The sequence below is a fragment of the Schistocerca gregaria genome, chromosome 8 (genome assembly GCF_023897955.1).
Source record: "Schistocerca gregaria isolate iqSchGreg1 chromosome 8, iqSchGreg1.2, whole genome shotgun sequence".
In the NCBI taxonomy this organism is placed as follows: domain Eukaryota; kingdom Metazoa; phylum Arthropoda; class Insecta; order Orthoptera; family Acrididae; genus Schistocerca; species Schistocerca gregaria.
Genome location: NC_064927.1, coordinates 280,501,554 through 280,524,379, shown reverse-complemented (window position 1 = coordinate 280,524,379; position 22,826 = coordinate 280,501,554). Strand labels below are relative to the sequence as shown.

The 22,826-nt window shown below is 38.8% G+C and overlaps 1 protein-coding gene across 3 annotated transcripts in view; it reads right to left on the bottom strand.

Moving 5' to 3' along the window:
• The window catches only part of LOC126285318 (coiled-coil domain-containing protein 6), a 77,302-nt gene that overhangs the window by 19,749 nt on the left and 34,727 nt on the right, over nt 1-22,826 (bottom strand). For all 3 annotated transcript variants that reach the window (XM_049984617.1, XM_049984618.1, XM_049984619.1), the window contains exon 7: nt 15,743-15,870. In XM_049984617.1, coding sequence (XP_049840574.1) covers nt 15,743-15,870 — 128 coding nt within the window. The remainder of the gene's footprint in view (nt 1-15,742; nt 15,871-22,826) is intronic.

Genomic DNA, 22,826 nt, shown 5'->3' with positions numbered 1-22,826 from the left:
ACTATCTCCGAATGACAATACGATAATATGTAAACTCAAATAGCAACAGTGAAATACTGATAAGAACTGACAATCGATAAATAAATCAACAGCAATCTGAATACCTTCATTCAAAACAAAAACACTATGAACTTACGCAGCAAACTAGTGCTAATAAATGAAGTATTCTTCAAATATGGTTCCCATAAGTTGTGTACATGCGACAGACTGGTGTGGAGTACAAAGAAAGCCACGTGCCCGCTACCAGAAAGAGACTGCACACAGCGTCATTACATGTCAAAGGGACCAATATTAAAACTTTTCCCACTCGACTATCTCCAAATCTAATGAAATTTGGTGTGAAGGTCCCATTTGATGGTTATATACCAAATTTCAGTCTAGTATCTTCAGTGGTTGAATTTTTAGGGGATTTTAAAGAGAGGCTACTCACCTTTTCATCATGTACGAAGTTGCAGATGTGCCAAGTTTGCTACACTATTTTTAAAAGTTCTAGCACACATTTGGTCATTTGCCACAACATGCATTGACCCACCACTGCTACTGCCCATACGACCCAATTACAGCAAAACTTCAGATGCTTATTCCTACCTATGATGTCTGTAAGTGGATCAAATTTAACTAACACTGGATCCCTAGAAGAAAAGATACGCATCTGACAATTTTCTATATGCAAATTTTAGGGTATTTGGTTTTTTTTGGGGGGGGGGCAATATCTCAACTGTGTCTTGTTCAACCCTCTTTTTCTTACAAAAGCTGTAAATAGCATGCTTTAAGCTTTCAAAACCACATTGTTTAATTTGTGGACCTTGCATATTGATGTGAGAATACCTATCTAAAAGTAGTGACAATGGATTATCGGTAAATACAAAAGAAATAATACAATTTGAAGTTTTAAATCAAAAAATGTGTAATTGTAGTGTCTTTTAATAGTATAAGATTTGCCTACAGTTTAGGGAATGTAACTGTGCTAACAAGTGTTTTTACATTTCTTTTTTTATTTTACAGTATAGAATATAAATATAATAAAATTTCAGAAAATGCTCTTAAGATAATAAAATCTAGATGATCATAATGAAATGTCATGTTGTCTAGAATGTTTTAGTCCTACAATGCATGGTGGTGTATATATGCATTGTCACTAAGTTGCCATTGGCATTATAAAGCAGCCATAGTTTTTTTAAGGCTCTATCATCAGAGCAGTAACACATTGCTGAAATACCGCTTTCAGTTGTTGCTTTCATTACTGGCAATTTTCACTGTGTCAGTCTCCTGTGAGATGTAATCTTTGGTGTTGGCATTGTACAGTCCTAGTGTTGAGTATTGAGTGTTTGAATAATCAATAATCTTTGTTGCTGAAGGTAAGCACTAAATCAATATGTTTTGATGACCTAATTTGTATACTTTATACACAGACAAGACTGAATCTTCTATGCTTTGAACATGGGTATTCATAAGCTTTCAAAATTGCTTGTTACAGGTTAATAAACTATTGTATAAAATGAACCAAGAGACCCGTTCATCCAGTTACTTTGGTGTATCAGATGTAGCCGATTGTCGTTAAGTCATCATCATTCTATTATGAATAAAGTCAACTACAATCAGTCAAGGGAATTTAACCAATGGACAAGAAGCTTCTACGAATGCGTTATTGGGCTTGATTTTACTGAAGGTGCCCAAATTTGTCCATACCATAATGTGTTATTGATGACAAAATTTCAGTTCCTGCAGAAAATTTACTGCAACCCATTTAGCAAAGAAAAACGTGTAACCAAGAATTGAAGAGTGCCACAAATTTAAAGATACAGATATCTTAATTGAAGAACTTAATCTTAAGTAACACGCTTCAAGTTCAAATTTTGACCCTGGCCCCAAATAGCTGGACTATTGGAAAACAGCATCTAAAGAATTTGCTGTTCTGACTAAAATGGAGTATAAACAAACTCAAAAATTCTATGTCGATGCATCTAAATATGAACAGGTTAGCAGAAAAATGACTAAATCTAGGTTACTCTACAACTGATGAACTGCAAGTTATATTTTCTGAACTGGCAAACATAAAGATAGTCTGCTCAAACGAACACTGGCTCACAAAGAAATGCGTATACATTCTAAATAGAATTAGTAATTTCGAACTAGCCAGCAGCTTTTGTAAAAATAAGAAATCTCATTGGGGCCTCTTGTATCTTACTGCATGCCTCCTTATGCTTTAAAGTGAAAGAAGATTTTAGTTATCTAAATGAAGAATGCATTTTTGAAAGCTGTTGTGTAGAGCTATGTGATTTAAATACTGTGATAATATCAACTGCAACTAAATTGTTCTTAGAAAAATTTCAACATATCTTAGATCACGGTTCTCCAAACTACAGCCTGCAGGCCTAAACCGGCCCGCGTTAGCTGGCTGGACACCCCCGGTATCTGGCCCGCCAAATAGTTTAGGTGGTACCTATACTGCGACTTCAAATGCTCATCACTTAATTTTGATCTGTAAGTACTTTTTGCACGTTTCATTTTTGAGAAAGTTTTTTTACACAAATAAGTAGTGCCAAAAGAGGAAAAAAAGCCACGGGAAAATTTATGTAAATTTGTAAACTGTGGGGATGGTTGACTTTGAAATTTTTTTAAAGAAAAACCGCTACATTGCAAATCAATAATTTCAAACTGAAGTTCTGCGGGTAACGCTTCTATATCGACATCAAAGGGATTTTGAAATATCTTCATATCGTTTGAATTTGTATCGATTTCATATCGTTTGAATTTGTATCGATATCTGAAAAATGTGATTCAAAATTAATTTTTAAAGCGCCCAAAGCTTCAACTGCGAAAGCTACAGGAAATGGAATCTCAGTTTGCTGATTGAATGTTTGGCATGTATTAAAATGCACGAAGCATATTTCGTTCAACTGAGATTGAAACAAAGTAATCTTTTGTCGAAAGGACTTAACATGCATGTATAAAAATTTTAAATTAAGGTCATTCATATGTTTAGTTAAGTCTGTATAAAATACTAGCTTCCATAACCACTCACCGTTCCGTAACTCAGCCAGAGGGTGATTCCTTTCAGTAAAAAAAATTTCAGTTACTATTCGGAGTTAAAAAAAACGGGTCAGAACTTTACTGCAGCTAAGCCAGCACACTGCAGTATAATATGGCAAGTCACTTTCCTCAATATCTTCAAGAAACTCGCGGAATTGGCGACGACTGAGTGCATGGGATTGATATACACAACTGAAATAAATGGCTTTACAACTTCTGACATATCTAAATGTTTTCCACACAAAGGCTGTTCATTTACTCATCTACACGATTACTCGGCAATTCGCATTTAAGTGCTTGGTAGAGAGCTCATCGAACCACAACCATACTATCTCTCTACCATTCCACTCCCGAAGAGCACACTGGAAAAACGAACACTTAAACCTTTCTGTTCAAGCTCTGATTTCTCGTATTTTATTTTGATGGTCATTCCTACCTGTGTAGGTTGGGCTCACCAAAATATTTTCGCATTCGGAAGAGAAAGTCGGTGACTGAAATTTCGTAAATAGATCTCGCCGCGCTGAAAACGTCTTTGCCTTAATTACTTCCATCTCAACTCGTGTATCATATCTGCCACAATCTCTCCCCTATTACGTGATAATACAAAATGAGCTGCCCTTTTTTGCACCCTTTCTATGACCTCCGTCAATCCCACCTGGTAAGGATCCCGCACCGCGCAGCAATATTCTAACAGAGGACGAACGAGTGTAGTTTAATCTGTCTCTTTAGTGGACTTGTTGCATCTTCTAAGTGTCCTGCCAATGAAACGCAACCTTTGGCTCGCCTTCCCCACAATATTATCTATGTGGTCTTTCCAACTGAGGTTGTTCATAATTTTTACACCCAGGTACTTAGTTGAATTGACAGCCTTGAGAATTGTACTATTTATCGAGTAATTGAATTCCAACGGATTTCTTTTGGAACTCATGTGGATCACCTCACACTTTTCGTTGTTTAGTGTCAACTGCCACCTGCCAACAATACAGTAATCTTTGCTAAATCGCTTTGCAACTGATACTGGTCTTCGAATGACCTTACTAGACAGTAAATTACAGCATCATCTGTGAACAACGTAAGAGAACTACTCAGATTGTCCCCAGGTCATTTATATAGATCAAGAACAGCAGAGGTCCCAGGACGCTTCACTGGGGAACACCTGGTATCACTTCAGTTTTACTCGATGATTTGCCGTCCATTACTATGAGCTGCGACCTTCCTGACAGGAAATCACGAATCCAGTCGCACAACTGAGACGATATCCCATAGGCTCGCAGCCTGGTTAGAAGTTGCTTGTGAGGAACGGTGTCAAAAGCTTTTCGGAAATCTAGAAATACGGAATCAACTTGAGATCCCCTGTCGATAGCGGCCATTACTTCGTGCAAATAAAGAGCTAGCTGTGTTGCACAAGAACGATGTTTTCTGAAACTATGCTGATTACGTATCAATAGATCGTTCCCTTCGAGGTGATTCATAATGTTTGAATACAGTACATGTTCCAAAACCCTACTGCAAACCGACGTCAATGATATAGGTCTGTAGTTTGATGGATTACTCCTACTACCCTTCTTAAACGCTGGCCTGACCTGCCCAATTTTCCAATCTGTAGGTACAGATCTGTTGGTGAATAATACAATGCACTACTAATGGTTTTCAGCCATCGTCATTTTCTACGGCCTTAGAAAGGGGAGCAACAACACCTTTACTTTCCCCCACACGTTTTTGCCACCATCAGTTGTAATACATTTTAATTTCTTCCACTGAAGATGGTTTTTCTGAACTGCCCTTTCAACTCCTTTAAAAATATCTTCGCCAGTGGTCGTCCCGTGAATATTGTGAACATCAAGGAGCTCTTCATACACTTCATAGTTTATGTCAATCCCTAGAATAAAAAAATAGTACTTGAGCAATATCTGATGCATCTGCCGACTCATCCACGGCCAAAGAGAACCAGTCTAAGTCTTTATTTTTGTCACGCAGTTGTGCTGATATATTTTGTGCAATGTCATCTATTCTTCAAGCCACAGTGTTTAGTGACAAACTTATGTTTTTAAATAACTTAACTTTTTCTGGACACATTTCTTATGCTGCAGCAATAATGCAGTTCTCAACTAATTCACCGTCGGTAAATGGCTTACACTGTTTCGCTACTACATGAGCCACACAAAAACTAGCACGAGTTGTTGCACGTTTTTCAGCATTTACTTTCATGAACAGCGACTGCTGGGTTTTTAGAGACTCATACATTTCTCATCGTTCGCATCCTGTAAACTTTAAGTAATTCTGAGAGTGCTTAGTCTCATAATGACATTTTATATTGTTTTCTTTGAAGACTGATATTGCTTCATTGCAAATAATACACATTGGTTTGTTGCTTGACTCCACCACGAAATATTGACATCCCCACTGCTCTTTCAAAATTCTACATTCACTGTCAACCTTTCGTTTCTTTTCCATATTTGTACAGAACTTCACAAAAATTGTAACCTGAAAATAAAATTGTGCTATTTAATACTAATAAAACTAGGGAGTAGTCTGCCTAAACAAAATGAAAAATTTATTTTTAAGGTACTTTAATTACTAAATTAAATATTCACAATTACACTGTACTTCCACTAAAAAATACAGTGAATAATACTCAATTCGTGCTATACGTATTTCGATTTTCAGATTTTCCTTGTCTCTTCGAATTCAAACTTAGAATTGTCACACACTTCGTCATCTCACCTACTAGTACAGCGCATAAAACACTAAAAACCTCTTAAGACACTCACAACATAGACACAATCACACAACAGAACTATCAAATATATGCTCTGGCTCTGCTACTCGCTAGAAGACTACATAACTAAACTTATTGTTGCACCGCTTGAAATAACAATGCATTGACATACTCTACCTGTATTACGTCTTGCAGTAATAGTGTTTCTAACAATGATTTTGAGATTTCGTTAACTTTGCAGGATGCCTTCGTGAAGAAAGTGCAGTGACATACTTTTTTTGTCAGTGAAATTCTCCAGAATAAAATACGCCAGAATTTCGGTCAGGTACGTTCACCACTCAAAATTATGTAATTAAATAAAAATGATAGTTCTTTTCAGTGCTACTATTCCCACAACCTTAGATTTTTGCCATTTCATCTTTCCTTTAGCCTTACATTACGGTGATAATGGAGTGCTAGGGTGCTTTAATCCCACTAGGTAGATCTTGGCCCTTATGACTTCGTGGAGGAGTCAATGTGGCCTGTGGGCTAAAAAGTTTGGAGACCCCTGTCTTACACTCCTGGAAATGGAAAAAAGAACACATTGACACCGGTGTGTCAGACCCACCATACTTGCTCCGGACACTGCGAGAGGGCTGTACAAGCAATGATCACACGCACGGCACAGCAGTCACACCAGGAACCGCGGTGTTGGCCGTCGAATGGCACTAGCTGCGCAGCATGTGTGCACCGCCGCCGTCAGTGTCAGCCAGTTTGCCGTGGCATGCGGAGCTCCATCGCAGTCTTTAACACTGGTAGCATGCCGCGACAGCGTGGACGTGAACCGTATGTGCAGTTGACGGACTTTGAGCGAGGGCGTATAGTGGGCATGCGGGAGGCCGGGTGGACGTACCCCCGAATTGCTCAACACGTGGGGTGTGAGGTCTCCACAGTACATTGATGTTGTCGCCAGTGGTCGGCGGAAGGTGCACGTGACCGTCGACCTGGGACCGGACCGCAGCGACGCACGGATGCACGCCAAGACCGTAGGATCCTACGCAGTGCCGTAGGGGACCGCACCGCCACTTCCCAGCAAATTAGGGACACTGTTGCTCCTGGGATAGCGGCGAGGACCATTCGCAACCGTCTCCATGAAGCTGGGCTACCGTCCCTCACACCGTTAGGCCGTCCTCTGCTCACGCCCCAACATCGTGCAGCCCGCCTCCAGTGGTGTCGCGACAGGCGTGAATGGAGGGACGAATGGAGACATGTCGTCTTCAGCGATGAGAGTCGCTTCTGCCTTGGTGCCAATGATGGTCGTATGCGTGTTTGGCGCCGTGCAGGTGAGCGCCACAATCAGGACTGCATACGACCGAGACACACAGGGCCAACACCCAGCATCATGGTGTGGGGAGCGATCTCCTACAATGGCCGTACACCTCTGGTGATCGTCGAGGGGACACTGAATAGTGCACGGTACATCCAAACCGTCATCGAACCCATCGTTCTACCATTCCTAGACCGGCAAGGGAACTTGCTGTTCCAACAGGACAATGCACGTCCGCATGTATCCCGCACCACCAAACGTGCTCTAGAAGGTGTACGTCAACTTTCCCTGGCCAGCAAGATCTCCGGATCTGTCCCCCATTTAGCATGTTTGGGACTGGATGAAGCATCGTCTCACGCGGTCTGCACGTCCAGCACGAACGCTGGTCCAACTGAGGCGCCAGGTGGAAATGGCATGGCAAGCCGTTCCACAGGACTACATCCAGCATCTCTACGATCGTCTCCATGGGAGAATAGCAGCCTGCATTGCTGCGAAAGGTGGATATACACTGTACTAGTGCCGACATTGTGCATGCTCTGTTGCCTGTGTCTATGTGCCTGTGGTTCTGTCAGTGTGATCATGTGATGTATCTGACCCCAGGAATGTGTCAATAAAGTTTCCCCTTCCTGGGACAATGAATTCACGGTGTTCTTATTTCAATTTCCAGGAGTGTAGATAAGCTTAAAAAAGAAAGCAAGAGAAATATTGTGATTGCGGGAGACTTCAACTTAAATACATTAACTGAAAGCAGTGATTACTATGTTCACTAGAGAAAAGTTACACTCAGCAACCTGCATAGATAAATATTATTACAAATTGTCAGTTTGATGATACAAGGAAGTTTTGCCTAGATCTAGGGATATCTGATCACTCCATTTTGTTTACAGAGCTCCCCAAAACAGAGAAACTAAAATCTGACTCTTATATAAGAAGGCATTTTAGCAAAGAAAATTTAGAGTTGTTTTGTGACAAGTTGTGTTATAAGCTGGACTTTCGACCATTGTGATTCTAGCAACAAAAATTTTGATAAATTTCTAAATTGTTTTTTGGGTGCTTTCAATGAAACATTTCCCCAAAAATCTTATCAAAAGCGAGCCAGAAATAAACGAAACTGGATTACACCAGGCATTAAAATTTCAAGTGCCAGAAAAAGACAGCTCCACAATGAGTTCAAAGTAAATAGAAAACCTAATTTTGCAAGTTATGTTAAGCGCAATAAGACTATATTCAGAAAAGTGATACTGGCAACAAAAAAGTGGCAAATAGCATATTAATAAACAAAGAAATAAAACAAAGGCAGTCTGGTCTGTTGTAAAATCAGGGTTGGGAGTCAATGTTAAAAGTCAAGACATTTCTCAAATTAGGTTTCAGGGTGATATTATTGTAAATCACGTTCAAATGTCGAACTGCTTCAATGATTTCTTTGTCAATATAGCAAAATCTGATGTAAACATGACAGCCCATCAGGACAATATGATTTTCAGGCATAGAGATGACATACAAAACATTCGTTTCAAAAAATTCAGAAAAATCACTCAAAGATGTGGAAGACACAATATTATCATTAAAAACAAAAATTCAGCTGGTTGGGATGGAATACCTTCCATGGTAATCAAGGCAGTATGCCATATTACTTCATACCCACTGACTATTATTGTAAATCAGTTCTTTGAACATGGGTCTTTCCCAGATGTCCTAAAATGTGCAGAGATTATGCCACTATTTAAAAAGGGATCACCATATGATATGGGAAACTACCGGCCTCTCTCTCTCTCTCTCTCTCTCTCTCTCTCTCTCTCTCTCTCTCTCTCTCTCCCCTTTCTCTTTTTTCTAAAATATTTGAAAAACTTGAGGCAAAACAAATAGAACATTTCCTTACAGTAAAAAACATTATTTGTAAAAATCAGTTTGGTTTTCAAAGAGGAAAAAGCACCATAAATGTTTACAGAAAAAATAGGCACATCATTAGACCAGGGTACAAAAGTCTCAGGAATATTCTGTGATCTAACAAAAGCCTCTGACTCGGTTAACCACTCATTATTACTTCACAAACTGAAGAGCTATGGGATCGAAGATACTGCATTACAGGGATCCAACTCTTATGTGACAGAAAGGAAACAAAGAGCTATTTTAACATCAAATTCAGTTAACTACCACTCCGAATGGAAAACAATTTCCAAAGGAGTTCCACAGGGTTGTTCTTACCTGTTCTTGCTGCATATAAATGATTTACCATTAAATATTGATGGTCATTCAGTCTTGGCCACAGATGACACCTCAGTCCTGATTCAAAATGATGCAAAAGAAAAGATTCAAGATAGTACAGAAAATGTTCTGGGGAAACTGGAATCCTGGTTGCATTAAAATGGACTAAAGCTCGATGTCACTAAGACTTGGATAATGTAATTTGTCTCTGAATTGTCCAGCAATATGTACTGTACAAACAGCCCATAATAATAAACTTATGACAGTAGTGAGCCATGTCAAATTCTTGGGCCTAAACCTTGATGAAAGTTTAAACTGGAAGACACACAGACTTCCTAGCAAATGAATTCTCTAGCTTTTGCAACGTTTATTTTATCTAGTGCCACTCATACGGACACAAGAAAGACAGTCTACCATAGTTATTTTCTATCTGTTATTCGGTATGGGATAATTTTCTGGGGAAACTCTGGAAGCAGCACGAGGCTACTAATTCTTCAGAAGAAAATCATTAGAAACATGTATGCTGCCCACAAAAGTGAGTCATGTCACTCATTGTTCAAGAAATTAAAAATACTAACAAATACTTCATTTTACATTTTTAAAATTTTGATTCATTGTACATTTTTGAAATTTTAATTTTTGTACATAATAATCAACATAATCTTGAAAAGTTGTTTTAAGCATAGCTACAGTACTCGTCACAAGGAAAACTTGTGATTTCCTTTGCACCACTTAAAGCTTTATGCTCGGACACCACTGTGCACGAGGCTAAAAATATATTACAAGCAGCGCCAGGCGGGTGCGGACGGCAAAGAGAGCACCCAGCGCCCTCTGGGCATAAATACTGGACAAGATCCTCCAACACGGCAGTCTCAGGTAGCACCTGAGGAAGGCAACGAGTTACGTGGCCAAAATATTGTGCCAGAGTGATACAAACATCCGGCAGTAGACCCAATTGTTCCATATGTCAAGATCTCGCCGGGAAAGCCTGAAGAGTTGTAGTGTAAAAATAATTTCTGTCAATCATTATACATTACATTTTTGCTAAACTTGACATATCTCCTGAACAACAGATCATATGATCTGTACAATGCTTGTAATGAGACTAATAAATCACATTTTACATTTACACAACTCCAGGAAACTAAAAATAGAAGATGGGATTTTGGCAACACATGCAAACTGAAAAGGGAAAAAGCACAATGATGAAATAAAACAAAATGTCCTCACTTTTTGTTTTTTTTTAGATGAGTTTTCTTGTTTATGCCAAAGCTAAAAGGATTGTATTGCAGTAAAAATAAATGGGAAAAGATTCACAAGCAGAAACATCTGCTCCTTTGAAGCCTGGAAGAAATGTTCATTGGTTATTGTAAGCAATATACTTATCATCTAAGCTTTTCAAAACTTTGTGAGTTCAGGCTGAAACAGTGAACTACAGTTGGTGCTTCTGGATCACATTCAATATCTGTATTTGCAACTCATCAAAATGTCAAATTAATTTGGCTTCACAAACATCCATCCAAGATGACTACAAGGTTTTGAGGGAACTGTATGCAGTTTGGAATCGAAAGATTGTATGCTGCAACATTGTGAGGAATGTCTAGAAAAATACAAAGTAGAGGCTTTTCTCGAAGACGCTTTTAAAGACTATGACCCTGAAGAAACACTGTAATACCAACAATAGGTCCATATTGACACACACACACACACACACACACACACACACACACACACACACACACACACACACACACACACACACATTGGAGACATGTCAGAACTGTTTAAGATTTCATGGAGACACTGATTTTGAAAATTACTGGTTTAAGAAAAGCCCTCACTTTGTGACAAAACACTAAAGTTTATACCTTAAACAGAAAAAAATCTTACATAATATGAATTAATTGTATTGACGTACTTTGCTGGAATTATTCATTTGTTAAAGATGCTGTGCAAGGATTTCATTGGGAAACAATCAGGCCACATTACATTCATTTATTATCTATTTTGGTGGCAAAGGAATGTCAGAGTATTAGCATTTGTATGATCAACGACTATCTCCATCACGATATCATTGCTGTCCATGCCTTTCAAATAAAATTAATAGCATATTTCACATGAACAAGAATATGTCCTCATCAGCGTTCTGCTCACTCCTTCCACTGGCCAGCTGCTAAAGACACCTGCTGGATTCCTGAGCAAAATATTTTCATGTCTTTAGAAGCACAATCACCATCATCAGGAAGACAATACAGCTTTAACCAATGTGTCCTTGACAAAATTTAACCAAAAATGAAACTGGCTATTTAGTGTCTTTTTTTTTTGTAAATTTGCTGCGTTGTGTATTATACTTGGTTTACAGCATATGTTAAATTAATGTTCGAAACTGATTTATGTACTCAAAAAAATTGTGAGACTTAATGAGCAAAATATTGCACTTTTCAATTTTCTTGAAGTGCTAAAATAATAGCTTTTGAAATGTATTTTTACCCATCAATATGCTAGAGCCAGAAATTAAACAATATACCTTTGAAAGTTCCAAGGATGCTCTTTCAAGCTGTGGCAAGGAAAAGAGGATTGAACAAGACACAGTTGAGGAATTGCCCCCAAAAATACCCTAAAATTTGCATGCAGAAGATTTTGGCGAACTTTGTAGATGCATATCTTTTCTTCTAAGCATCCAATGTTAGTTAAATCTAATCCGTGTATAGACATCATACATAGGAATAAACGTCTGAAGTTTTGGTGTGGTTGGTTCATACGAGAAGTAGCAGAGCTTAGTCAAACCTTGGCTCTCAGAACACACAGCGAATTTTTTTGCTACTTTAGAGGCTTGCATCTGTATTTAGGTATGGCTAAATCCCAAATTTTCGCCACGGTGTGATTCAGCCTAAAAAGTTGTCACTATATGTTAAAGCAAATGACCAAATGAGTGCTAGAACTTGAAAAAACACTCTAGCAAACCTAGCACACCTGCGCCTGCGTACATGATGCGAAGGTGAGTAGCCTCTCTTTAAAATTCCCTGAAATTTGGTATATAAGCATCAAAGACTATTTAGATCCTTCAGACCAAGCTTCATTAGATTTGGAGATAGCTGAGTGGGGACCTATGGTCCCTTTGATGTGGAATGACCCCGCAACCACTTGAGAGGAGGAGGGGGCCGGACAACATCAACACAACAAATGCCCTCCCCTTTCCCAAAGAAAAATCAGTCAAACTGAACCATTTTTGTAGCATGATGACCAACAACTTATTCTATTATATCTTCCCTTCTCAAATATTGCCACCATGTCATGTCCAGCTACTGTGGATATACTTCAAGGTGGGGGTGGTGGTGAAGGGGGGGGGGGGGGGGGGGAACTGAGATATGGTTTACAGATAATGAAGTGAACTGGTAAGATAAGAAACATGGAGGTCCTCAGCAAATGTGAGTATTAAGCCTAAATGTGCGAAACCCTAACTAGAGGAAATCCGGTGTTTTCTCTCCAAATCTGGTAAAAGACTGGCTCCAATAGCTGACATATAAATAAGCCTCTTTCCAGAGTGCCTGTTTGCTACTCAGTGTTTCACAGTGTGAGGTGAGTAACCATCTATCCATTTCATATTTTAAATGCAAGGATAGACAGGATAAAACAATGGAAACTCCAGGTAGAGCCAACTCCAGCATCTCGGGCCAGAATGCAACATCGCATGGGATGCAAGCAGCAGTCTGAAGTGGAAGGGATAGTGTACAGTTGGGGAGAGAGAGATGAACGCTGCCTAGTGGAGTGTGCAGGGACTAGACTGCCGACAAGTGCAGTGTCAGGAGTATGTGGGGGAGGGGGGAAGGATGATTTGGTGGAAAGCTGCAAATAAACAGGGTGGGAGACGAGCATGGGGAGGACATGATAGGACAGGGTGGGGTGGGGTGGGGTGGGGTGGGGGTGGGGGAAGGACTGTTGGGTGGAGGCAGATCGGTGTTATCCTTACAACACATTCTCCATTCCCCTGATTATCCCGGCCTCAACCTACAGTAACGTCTTCTTCCCATTCTCGTCTCCCACTATATTTGTATCCCTCTGCCAATGCATCCACGTATCTTTCCTCACTCCTCTTTTTTCCCCACACCTACCTGCTCCACAATCTCCTGACACTGCACCTGTTGGCAGTCTAGCCCCTTCACCATCCACCAGGCAAAACAGAAAGAAACTTCCACATGGGAAAAATATATTAAAAACAAAGATTCCAAAACTTACCAAGCGGGAAAGCGCCGGCAGACAGGCACATGAACAAAACACACAAACACACACACAGAATTACGAGCTTTCGCAACTGGCAGTTGCTTCGTCAGGAAAGAGGGAGGGAGAGGGAAAAATGAAAGGATGTGGGTTTTAAGGGAGAGGGTAAGGAGTCATTCCAATCCCGGGAGCGGAAAGACTTCCCTTAGGGGAAAAAAAAGGACAGGTGTACACTCGCGCACACACACACACACACACACACACACACACACACATATCCATCCGCACATACACAGACACAAGCAGACATATTTCAGCTTGTGTCTGTGTATGTGCGGATGGATATGTGTGTGTGTGTGTGCGCGAGTGTACACCTGTCCTTTTTTTCCCCTAAGGGAAGTCTTTCCGCTCCCGGGATTGGAATGACTCCTTACCCTCTCCCTTAAAACCCACATCCTTTCATTTTTCCCTCTCCCTCCCTCTTTCCTGACGAAGCAACTGCCAGTTGCGAAAGCTCGTAATTCTGTGTGTGTGTTTGTGTGTTTTGTTCATGTGCCTGTCTGCCGGCGCTTTCCCGCTTGGTAAGTCTTGGAATCTTTGTTTTATATATATATATATATATATATATATATATATATATATATATATATATATATATCCACCCATACACTACTATCCCTTCCTCCTTCACCTTACCCTTCAGATTGCTGCTTCCATCTCACATCATGTTGCATCCCGGCCCGAGATGTTGAAGTTGGCAGTCATGTGTGCATGAGGGGTGTGTGGGTGACAAAGGCTGTGACCAAAAGCTATACGTGAATGTCATTTAATTGTGCCTGTCTTGACGCGTCTTCTTTACGATAAGTAGCAACCTATCTTTTTCTACAGAATAGACAGGATGATAGATTCTGCAAATAATATCCATGGTACCAGAAGTGAGTAACTTCCATGGTACCAGAGGGAGCTGCAGAGGGTAATACTGAACAGGACAAAAGATTAGAATACATCAAGTGAGGACACTGGGTGTAGGTGCTACCATAAAATGAAAAAAACTGATAAAGGAAAGGAATTTTGATGGACAACAACAAAAAAACATCCAGAATAATATTGTGTATATCTCTGAAAACCATCCCTTTCATAATTGAATGGAGAAGTCATCACAAAAGGTTCCATAACAATATGACTACAGAGTGGTGTGAAAAACTGTCTTAGAATACCCCAAAATAAAAAGGTACAAGTTTCAGATGGTCTGACAGACTAGTACAAGAGGCATATTGATAGACGAAGGTTTGATGGATTTTTGCCTTGATGGGGAAATTTACCTCTTGATATTCAGTGACTGACACTAACCTTCAGCAACCCACAACAATGTGGAATGATAATTCCCATGTGACTGGCAACAAGAAAAATTATGATGAAATCTTATGTACAAATGGTTCACTCACAGTAAAGTCGGCCTCATTTTGATCTTGCACCAATTTATAACATTCAAATACAAATGAAATTCTCTTTAAGCTGAAAGCTCCTCCAGGCATACACTATGTTTACTGGAGAACGCTCAACACTATTTGTGGACACCAAGTACAATCCCTTCTTACCGCTACAACAGCTTTTAATCCACCTGTGTGTTTCCATTTCAGTATTGTCTACCTGCCCACATACCTGGCCACTAAAAGTAATGTCAAAGTCCCCTGATACAGTGAACAATGTCTCTGTCCCCCTTGGCTCTCTTACACTGTCACATGCACGTAACGTTTCTTCCTGAAAGTTGCACTGCTTTTGATAGTGTAACAACTTCAATTTCTCCTCTGGTGCAAGCATGCAAAACAATTATTATGCATCTCCAGTATTTATGAGAAAATCCAAGAACCAAGAAATGACATACGTGTTCTTTGAACTCTACTTAGCTGGGTCATAGGCTAATTTCATCTATGAAGTGATGCAATATTTAACCATGTATTTAATAACTAGTCACACCACTACGCCATCTAATGGCCAAATTTCCTCTTCCTACTGATTCCCAAGCAAACTTTCTGGTTCTGAGCCCTGAATGGCTGTTGTTCTACTATGAGCAACTTTACGGGTGTTTCTTCCAAAATAGAAGACTGTGTCAATACTGGAAGGCTTATTAACAAATACTGACCACTGTAATCTACACTCACAAAGCTCGTGACACCAACATAGCTGAACACAGAAAATGGAAAGAAAGCAATATAAAAAAAAGCACCAAATTTAGTTCCTGCAATAGGAAATAGGCATACCTGGACTGAGTGGTCGTGACGAGCTCGGCGAGGGTGTGTACGGTACAGGACTGGACACGGTGCGTGACCGCACGTTGCCTCCTGACATAGCGATCTCGTTGTAGTGCCGCTCCTCCTCCATCTCTAGACTGCAGGATATCCCGATACTTTCATATACATACTTGGTCTATTTTTTTAAACTGCTGCCACACACACACGCACACACATATATATGGCAATGTAAGTATTATACATATTAGCATAACAAAAACAAAACAAAAAAATGACTTATTAATGGAAAGTCAAGTGAAATTTAAGGCTGTGGTTGTGTCACTATTTCGTACTAATGGGAAAAATTATATTTGTTATAATACGGACAAGAAGATATTGTTAAAAACGACTTCCAAGTATTAATACTGTACACAGACCTTTATACTTGTGGAATCTAACATGATGGCAAGGCAGGTAAATTCACAAGGATAGTAAAGAAGGGAAAGCAGAAAGGTGGAAGGAGTATATAGAGGGGTCAATACAAGGGTGATGTACTTGAGGACAATACTATGGAAATGGAAGAGGATGCAGATGAAGACGAAATGGGAGATACGATACTGCGTGAAGAGTTTGACAGAGCACTGAAAGACCTGAGTCGAAACACGGCCCCCGGAGTAGACAACATTCCATTGGAACTACTGACGGCCTCGGGAGAGCCAGTCCTTACAAATCTCTACCATCTGGTGAGCAAGATGTAATACCCTCAGACTTCAAGAAGAATATAATAATTCCAATCCCAAAGAAAGCAGGTGTTGACAGATGTGAAAATTACCGAACTATAAGTTTAATAAGCCATAGCTGTAAAATACTAACACGAATTCTTTACAGACGAATGGAAAAACTAGTAGAAGCCGACCTCGGGGAAGATCAGTTTGGATTCCGTAGAAATGTTGGAACACGTGAGGCAATACTGACCTTACGACTTATCTTAGAAGAAAGATTAAGGAAAGGCAAACCTAAGTTTCTAGCATTTGTAGACTTAGAGAAAGCTTTTGACAATGTTGAAAGGAATACTCTCCTTCAAATTCTAGAGGTGGCAGGGGTAAAATACAGGGAGCGAAACACTATTTACAATTTGTACAGAAACCAGATGGCAGTCATAAGAGTCGAGGGGCATGAAAGGGAAGCAGTGGTTGGGAAAGGAGTGAGACAGGGTTGTAGCCTCTCTCCGATGTTATTCAATCTGTATATTGAGCAAGCAGTAAAGGAAGCAAAAGAAAAATTCGAAGTAGGTATTAAAATCCACGGAGAAGAAATAAAAACTTTGAGGTTCGCCAATGGCATTGTAATTCTGTCAGAGACAACAAGGGACTTGGAAGAGCAGTTGAATGGAATGGACAATGTCTTTAGAGGAGTATATAAGATGAACATCAACAAAAGCCAAACGAGGATAATGGAATGTAGTCAAATTAAATCGGGTGATGCTGAGGGAATTAGATTAGGAAATGAGACACTTAAAGTAATAAAGGAGTTTTGCTATTTGGGGAGCAAAATAACTGATGATGGTTGAAGTAGAGAGGATATAAAATGAGACTGGAAATGGCAAGGAAAGCGTTTCTGAAGAAGAGAAATTTGTTAACATCGAATATAGATTTAAGTGTCAGGAAGTCTTTTCTGAAAGTATTTGCATGGAGTGTAGCCATGTATGGAAGTGAAACATGGACGATAAATAGTTTGGACAAGAAGAGAATAGAAGCTTTCGAAATGTGGTGCTACAGAAGAATGCTGAAGATAAGGTGGATAGATCACGTAACTAATGAGGAGGTATTGAATAGGATTGGGGAGAAGAGAAGTTTGCGGCACAACTTGACTAGAAGAAGAGATCGGTTAGTAGGACATGTTTTGAGGCATCAAGGGATCACAAATTTAGCATTGGAGGGCAGCATGGAGGGTAAAAATCGTAGTGGGAGACCAAGAGATGAATACACTAGGCAGATTCAGAAGGATGTAGGTTTCAGTAGGTACTGGCAGGTGAAGAAGCTTGCACAGGACAGAATAGCATGGAGAGCTGCATCAAACCAGTCTCAGGACTGAAGACCACAACAACAACAACAACAACAACAGTAAATTTTATGTGGCATTAACTGCAAATACCATCAATACTTTGTGTTGATAAGGAAAACTAAAGAATTCCTTGCTCTCCTGATAACAGAAGTATTCCACACAGGGAGGACTATATAGCGAAAGGTGAAGGCATTGAACAGTTTGCAATAAAAGCAATGCAGAACACACAACATCCACTCACTCACTCAGTCAGTCAATCACTCACTGAAAAATGCAGGATATTTTTTCCCAACAAATCTTTTTCTAATAATTTGAATAACTCTTTCATTGTTATGTACTTGACTGGACCATATTTTGACCTCTGATGGCCTGAAGGCATGGCTCAATATTTCTGCACAGCACTTCCTACAACTCAAGTTCATGTCATGTCAAGATGTTACAATATACCAGACAAAAGGAGGTCCAACACAATATTAGGAGGTATCTCATAACTTTTATCACCTCAGTATACTTCATATGAAATACAAAATGACCACTGCTTCAGCAACAAGTTCTCAGTTCCTGGAGAACTTCTTTCAATACTTATGATGAAATGTGTCTTAGAAAACTATTCCAAAATACCTCACTTAGATGTAGTATTAATTATGAATATAAATGAAGAAACTCAACTTTCATTTATTTACTGACAGGGAATCCATTCTGAATTTACATTATTATGAAACAGGTAACATTACAATTACAGCAGCTCATTTAACCACACAAAATATATAGCCTTGTTCAAAGTTCAGTTACTTTATTTTGTGTTTTCTTTGTAGTTTCAAGGATTTTTCTTTTTGAGCATATCTAACATGCTGTTACAGCACCATAATTTGCAACGTCTGTTAACTATGAACTACATAATTGACACACTGAGAAGCAGAAAGGTCTAAAACACATCATCATCAACTCTGACAGTATAGCATTTATGCAAGTTTCTGACATCTGATCTTTTTATGGTGAGTCAATTATCTGTGCTGGAAGCCCACACTGTATATATGAACATTCCAGAAAAGCTGTCTCATTGATTTCTCCAATATTCACTTCAGTATGGGGCTGACAACAATGTGCTTTAGGTCTCTATGGTGTGAGGTGAGATTTTTCCTCTTGAGCTTCCAAAATTTCTTGCCCATTCAACGAATGTGACTTATTTGTACCAGAATTACAGCAAACTACAAAAGAATGCGTAAACACATGAAATTACACCAATGTGATCATACTGAGTCGCCCATTTGTGACAACAGCTGTTAAGATCACTAATGTTTGTTTCAAAATAGTTCTAGAAACTTACAACAGAATGCAAGGTACAGGTAGTGCGGGATTTATACATTGTTCTCACAATAAATGATTAAGTGTTCAAGCAATAGATGGCTCGCACATCAAAGTCGCGGCCTGATCTATAATTGGGTGCAGTCTTTTTAACACAAAGTTTTGGCCCAAGCAAATTTCGGGCTTGGTAGCCAAGGTGTGAACTATATTCCACAAGTTTAGAGTTACTATTCAGCACTATGGATTTTTTGTTGAGCAATCATTTAAGTGTGCTTTGCGACGTAAGTTTCAGTATACACTAGAATGTCCAAGGGACGCGGTTTACTTTATTGTATGACAAGCTGACAAAATTACTAACTCACTGCAGTGCTTTTCCCGACCTGGTTGACACACTGAGCAACAAGAGTCACAGATTGCACTACATTCTTTTGAGATATTCCAAGTCAACTATGTACAAGGAAGAAATATCAACAGACCATTTTCATATATTTTTGCACATCACCCCTTCACATCCTCACCTGCAATCCTATGGGCTAGTGCAATATTTTATTCACAGTATTGTTGTATAAAAAATGAGTCATGTACATACAAATTTGGTTGAAGTTACTCCAAGCACTTCTGAGGCATTCTTTTATGTCACCTCTTTTCACCACCACATTAGCTGTAGGAGTGCTAGAGTTGTCTTTCTGTCAGTATTTTTTTCCAAATGTCAAGTGTTACATGTGCCAAGTTTCGTAGAAATCATCACCAGGGCCAACATCAATGAGCCTAGTGACCCCAAAAGTATAAATGCAAAATCAGTGTTGCCACTGAATATTTGTTTTGTGTCATGGCTTTTCATGACTGCTTCCATCCAAGGGATGGTAGCAGTATACCACCAACACAGCGTTTTCATGCAAATAGTTATAACATTAAGCCATGTATCCACAAAATTTAGTTGAAATTGCTCCAGATGATCGAGAGGTTTTTTTTTTTTTATCACCCACCACTCTCACTCCTATGGGAGATAAGTGGTTGTTACAACAACATTGTTTCCTTTCTGGTGTGCACAAAGTCTGATTGAAATTGATCAACTGTTTTAATAGATATGGAACATAAATACAGTTACAGTTGTTTCCCATAACTACACTCCAGGCACACAACTATGGTCCAAGCTGCTGATCTCTAATTATATTGAGTAGACCAGTACAACTGTTGCCTGCATTCCTTCTGCGTTGCATTTGGAAGTCTTGTATGTGCTAGACTCCATGAAACAGCCGAACTACTATCTCAGCACATTTTGAAAGTGTCAGCTGCTGTTCAACTTTCTTTCATGAAGGTTACCCTTCAGCAGTCCACTTACATAGAACTAACATTGGAAAATGAGGAGTTCAAACATTACTTAAGACAGAACACAAGTTCCACAATAATGAAAAAAAATAGTTTTTGTAGTGAACAACAACAGAAGTATGCACTTGTGAATTAATATGGAAAAAAATAGTTCACTAGTAACTGTAACTGTACATAGTTGGCCATTAGGAAATTTTAAACTGTTCACAAGACACATGGGCTACTTACTATGCTGTCTGTCAAGCAGCTAGCAGGTAATAGTTGTTTTGAGTTCAATGTAGATTTTCCTAAAGAACTCCGATATGGAAAATTATCTGGAAAACTTGTTTGGATCCTACAATTTGATCTTGATAATTAATTTTCCAACACAGACAGATAAAGGCAGTACGGCCCTAACTGATAATGTTTTCTTTGACGATGCTAAAAACAAGAGAGTAACTTTACACCAAGTAAAAAATGCTCTCTGTGATTGTGAATCACAGTATGGATAAATAAGATAGTGCTTTACAGCACAGATACCTCAGCACAAATCAGTTAGGGTAATTAATGACTTCAAGACAAACATTTTAAGAAACAGTCTACAAGAGATGAGGGATGCAATTTATAATGAACAAAATGCTGATGTAAATTTTAATTATTTCACGATATGTTCATATCAATATTTGAAAACAGCTTTCCAAATAAGCTAATCAAAAAGTACACTTTAACATTCATGTAAAAATTGTGGATTACTGAGAGTAGTGTAGTATCTTGTGAAAGAAAATTTATCAGTTGGCAAGAACAAACAAAGATTGCAGTGTAGTTGTACACTACAAAAACTACTCAGAATTACCAAGAGAAGTTACTAAAAATTCCAAGGAACATGTGCATTATGTCAGAAATCAAAAACTCTGACAACAGGCAACGAAACACAATAAAATGAGGAACATGCAAACAGGTCACAGGATAGGGTAACATCACTACTGTTTTAAATCAAAGGGCCATAGATGATCTATCTTATCATTTCTTAAACATAGCAGAAAATGTACGTACAAACGCTTCAGGGGGGAAAAAGTAAAAGCAGTGTGCTGAGAAAGCAACTCACGTAAAATTCAATCATATGAATGACTCACCATCTTTTCCGTCTGAAATTAAGAATACTATATATTCTCTCAAAAATAAAATCTCTTCTGGAGTTGGTAATGTTTCAAACAGAGTACTAAAGACTTGTTCCCACATTATAAGGGCTATCTTCTGAAATATGTAATGCATCACTGACTCTGGGCATTTTTCAAGAGAGAATGAAATCATCATTGTTAAGTCCCTCCATAAGAAAGATGATAGATGTCAGTAGCTATCAAACCATTTTACTACAGTTATCATTTCCCAAAATTTTTGAGAAGGTCACATATTCTAAAATAGTAACCCACCTGAACAATAATAATATCCACAGTAAATCACAGTTTGCCCATTTTCAGCTGAGCAACTCTTTTGAAATTCAAAGATATCTTTTTATGCATTTGCGTTACACAATATTTTATAGAAAATTTGAATATGAGGTGTAATTACGGGTCAAAAATTCCCATCTATGAGATGTTTATGTTTAATTGTTCTGCTGTTACTGTATTTAAATAATGGAAAGTAAAATAGCTCTTTTTAATACAAATTGTAGGTTATTCTACAAAATAAAAAGTAAACATCAAAAGAAGACAGCTTGGAAGCCATATCACCCTTACACCCCAAATACAATGAACTTGATGTTTAACGGAAATACATGGGGGAAAAGGAAAGGGGGCGGAGGAGCCAAGTCAGAAACTGTGGCAGAAGTGAGCTGCATGTCAAAAGTGGCAAACTGTGCATTTGGCCTAGAAAAAGGTATCATCTTACGTACAATGAATATGACTTAAATTGCAAAATTCAGCCACCAGTTAAGATGTCCAACAAAAGAGAATTAAATTCTGTAAAAGAACCACTGCATATGGGGTAAATGAATGATTTTGTCGCTTCTTTTCTTATGTATTGGTTAAATTTCATCAGTTGCAACATAAACATGTTACATAAGGTTTTTCTTTCATTGCCAACTCAACTCAAAGAAATTGTCATATGAACCATAACTATTAGCTATCATAATAAATATGAGGTGGTGCACAGAGACACTGGCATCTAATTATGGTCTAATTTTTAGTAATTCGTACTTGCTTTGATAATATTTGAAATTGAAAACTGAAATAATAGTGGTGTTCCTTTCACTTCAATGTCATAAGTACATGGTGTGCAGTTAAAATGACAAACTGTACAAATTAGATCATAGTTACAAGAAATTATGAGAGCCAAGATTTATGCCGCATCGCTATTTCTACGCTGTTACGCAATATTTACGTGGCAACAGAAGTCAAAGTTCTGTTGTTCAGCATTCTTAGCCTTCACATTTACTGCA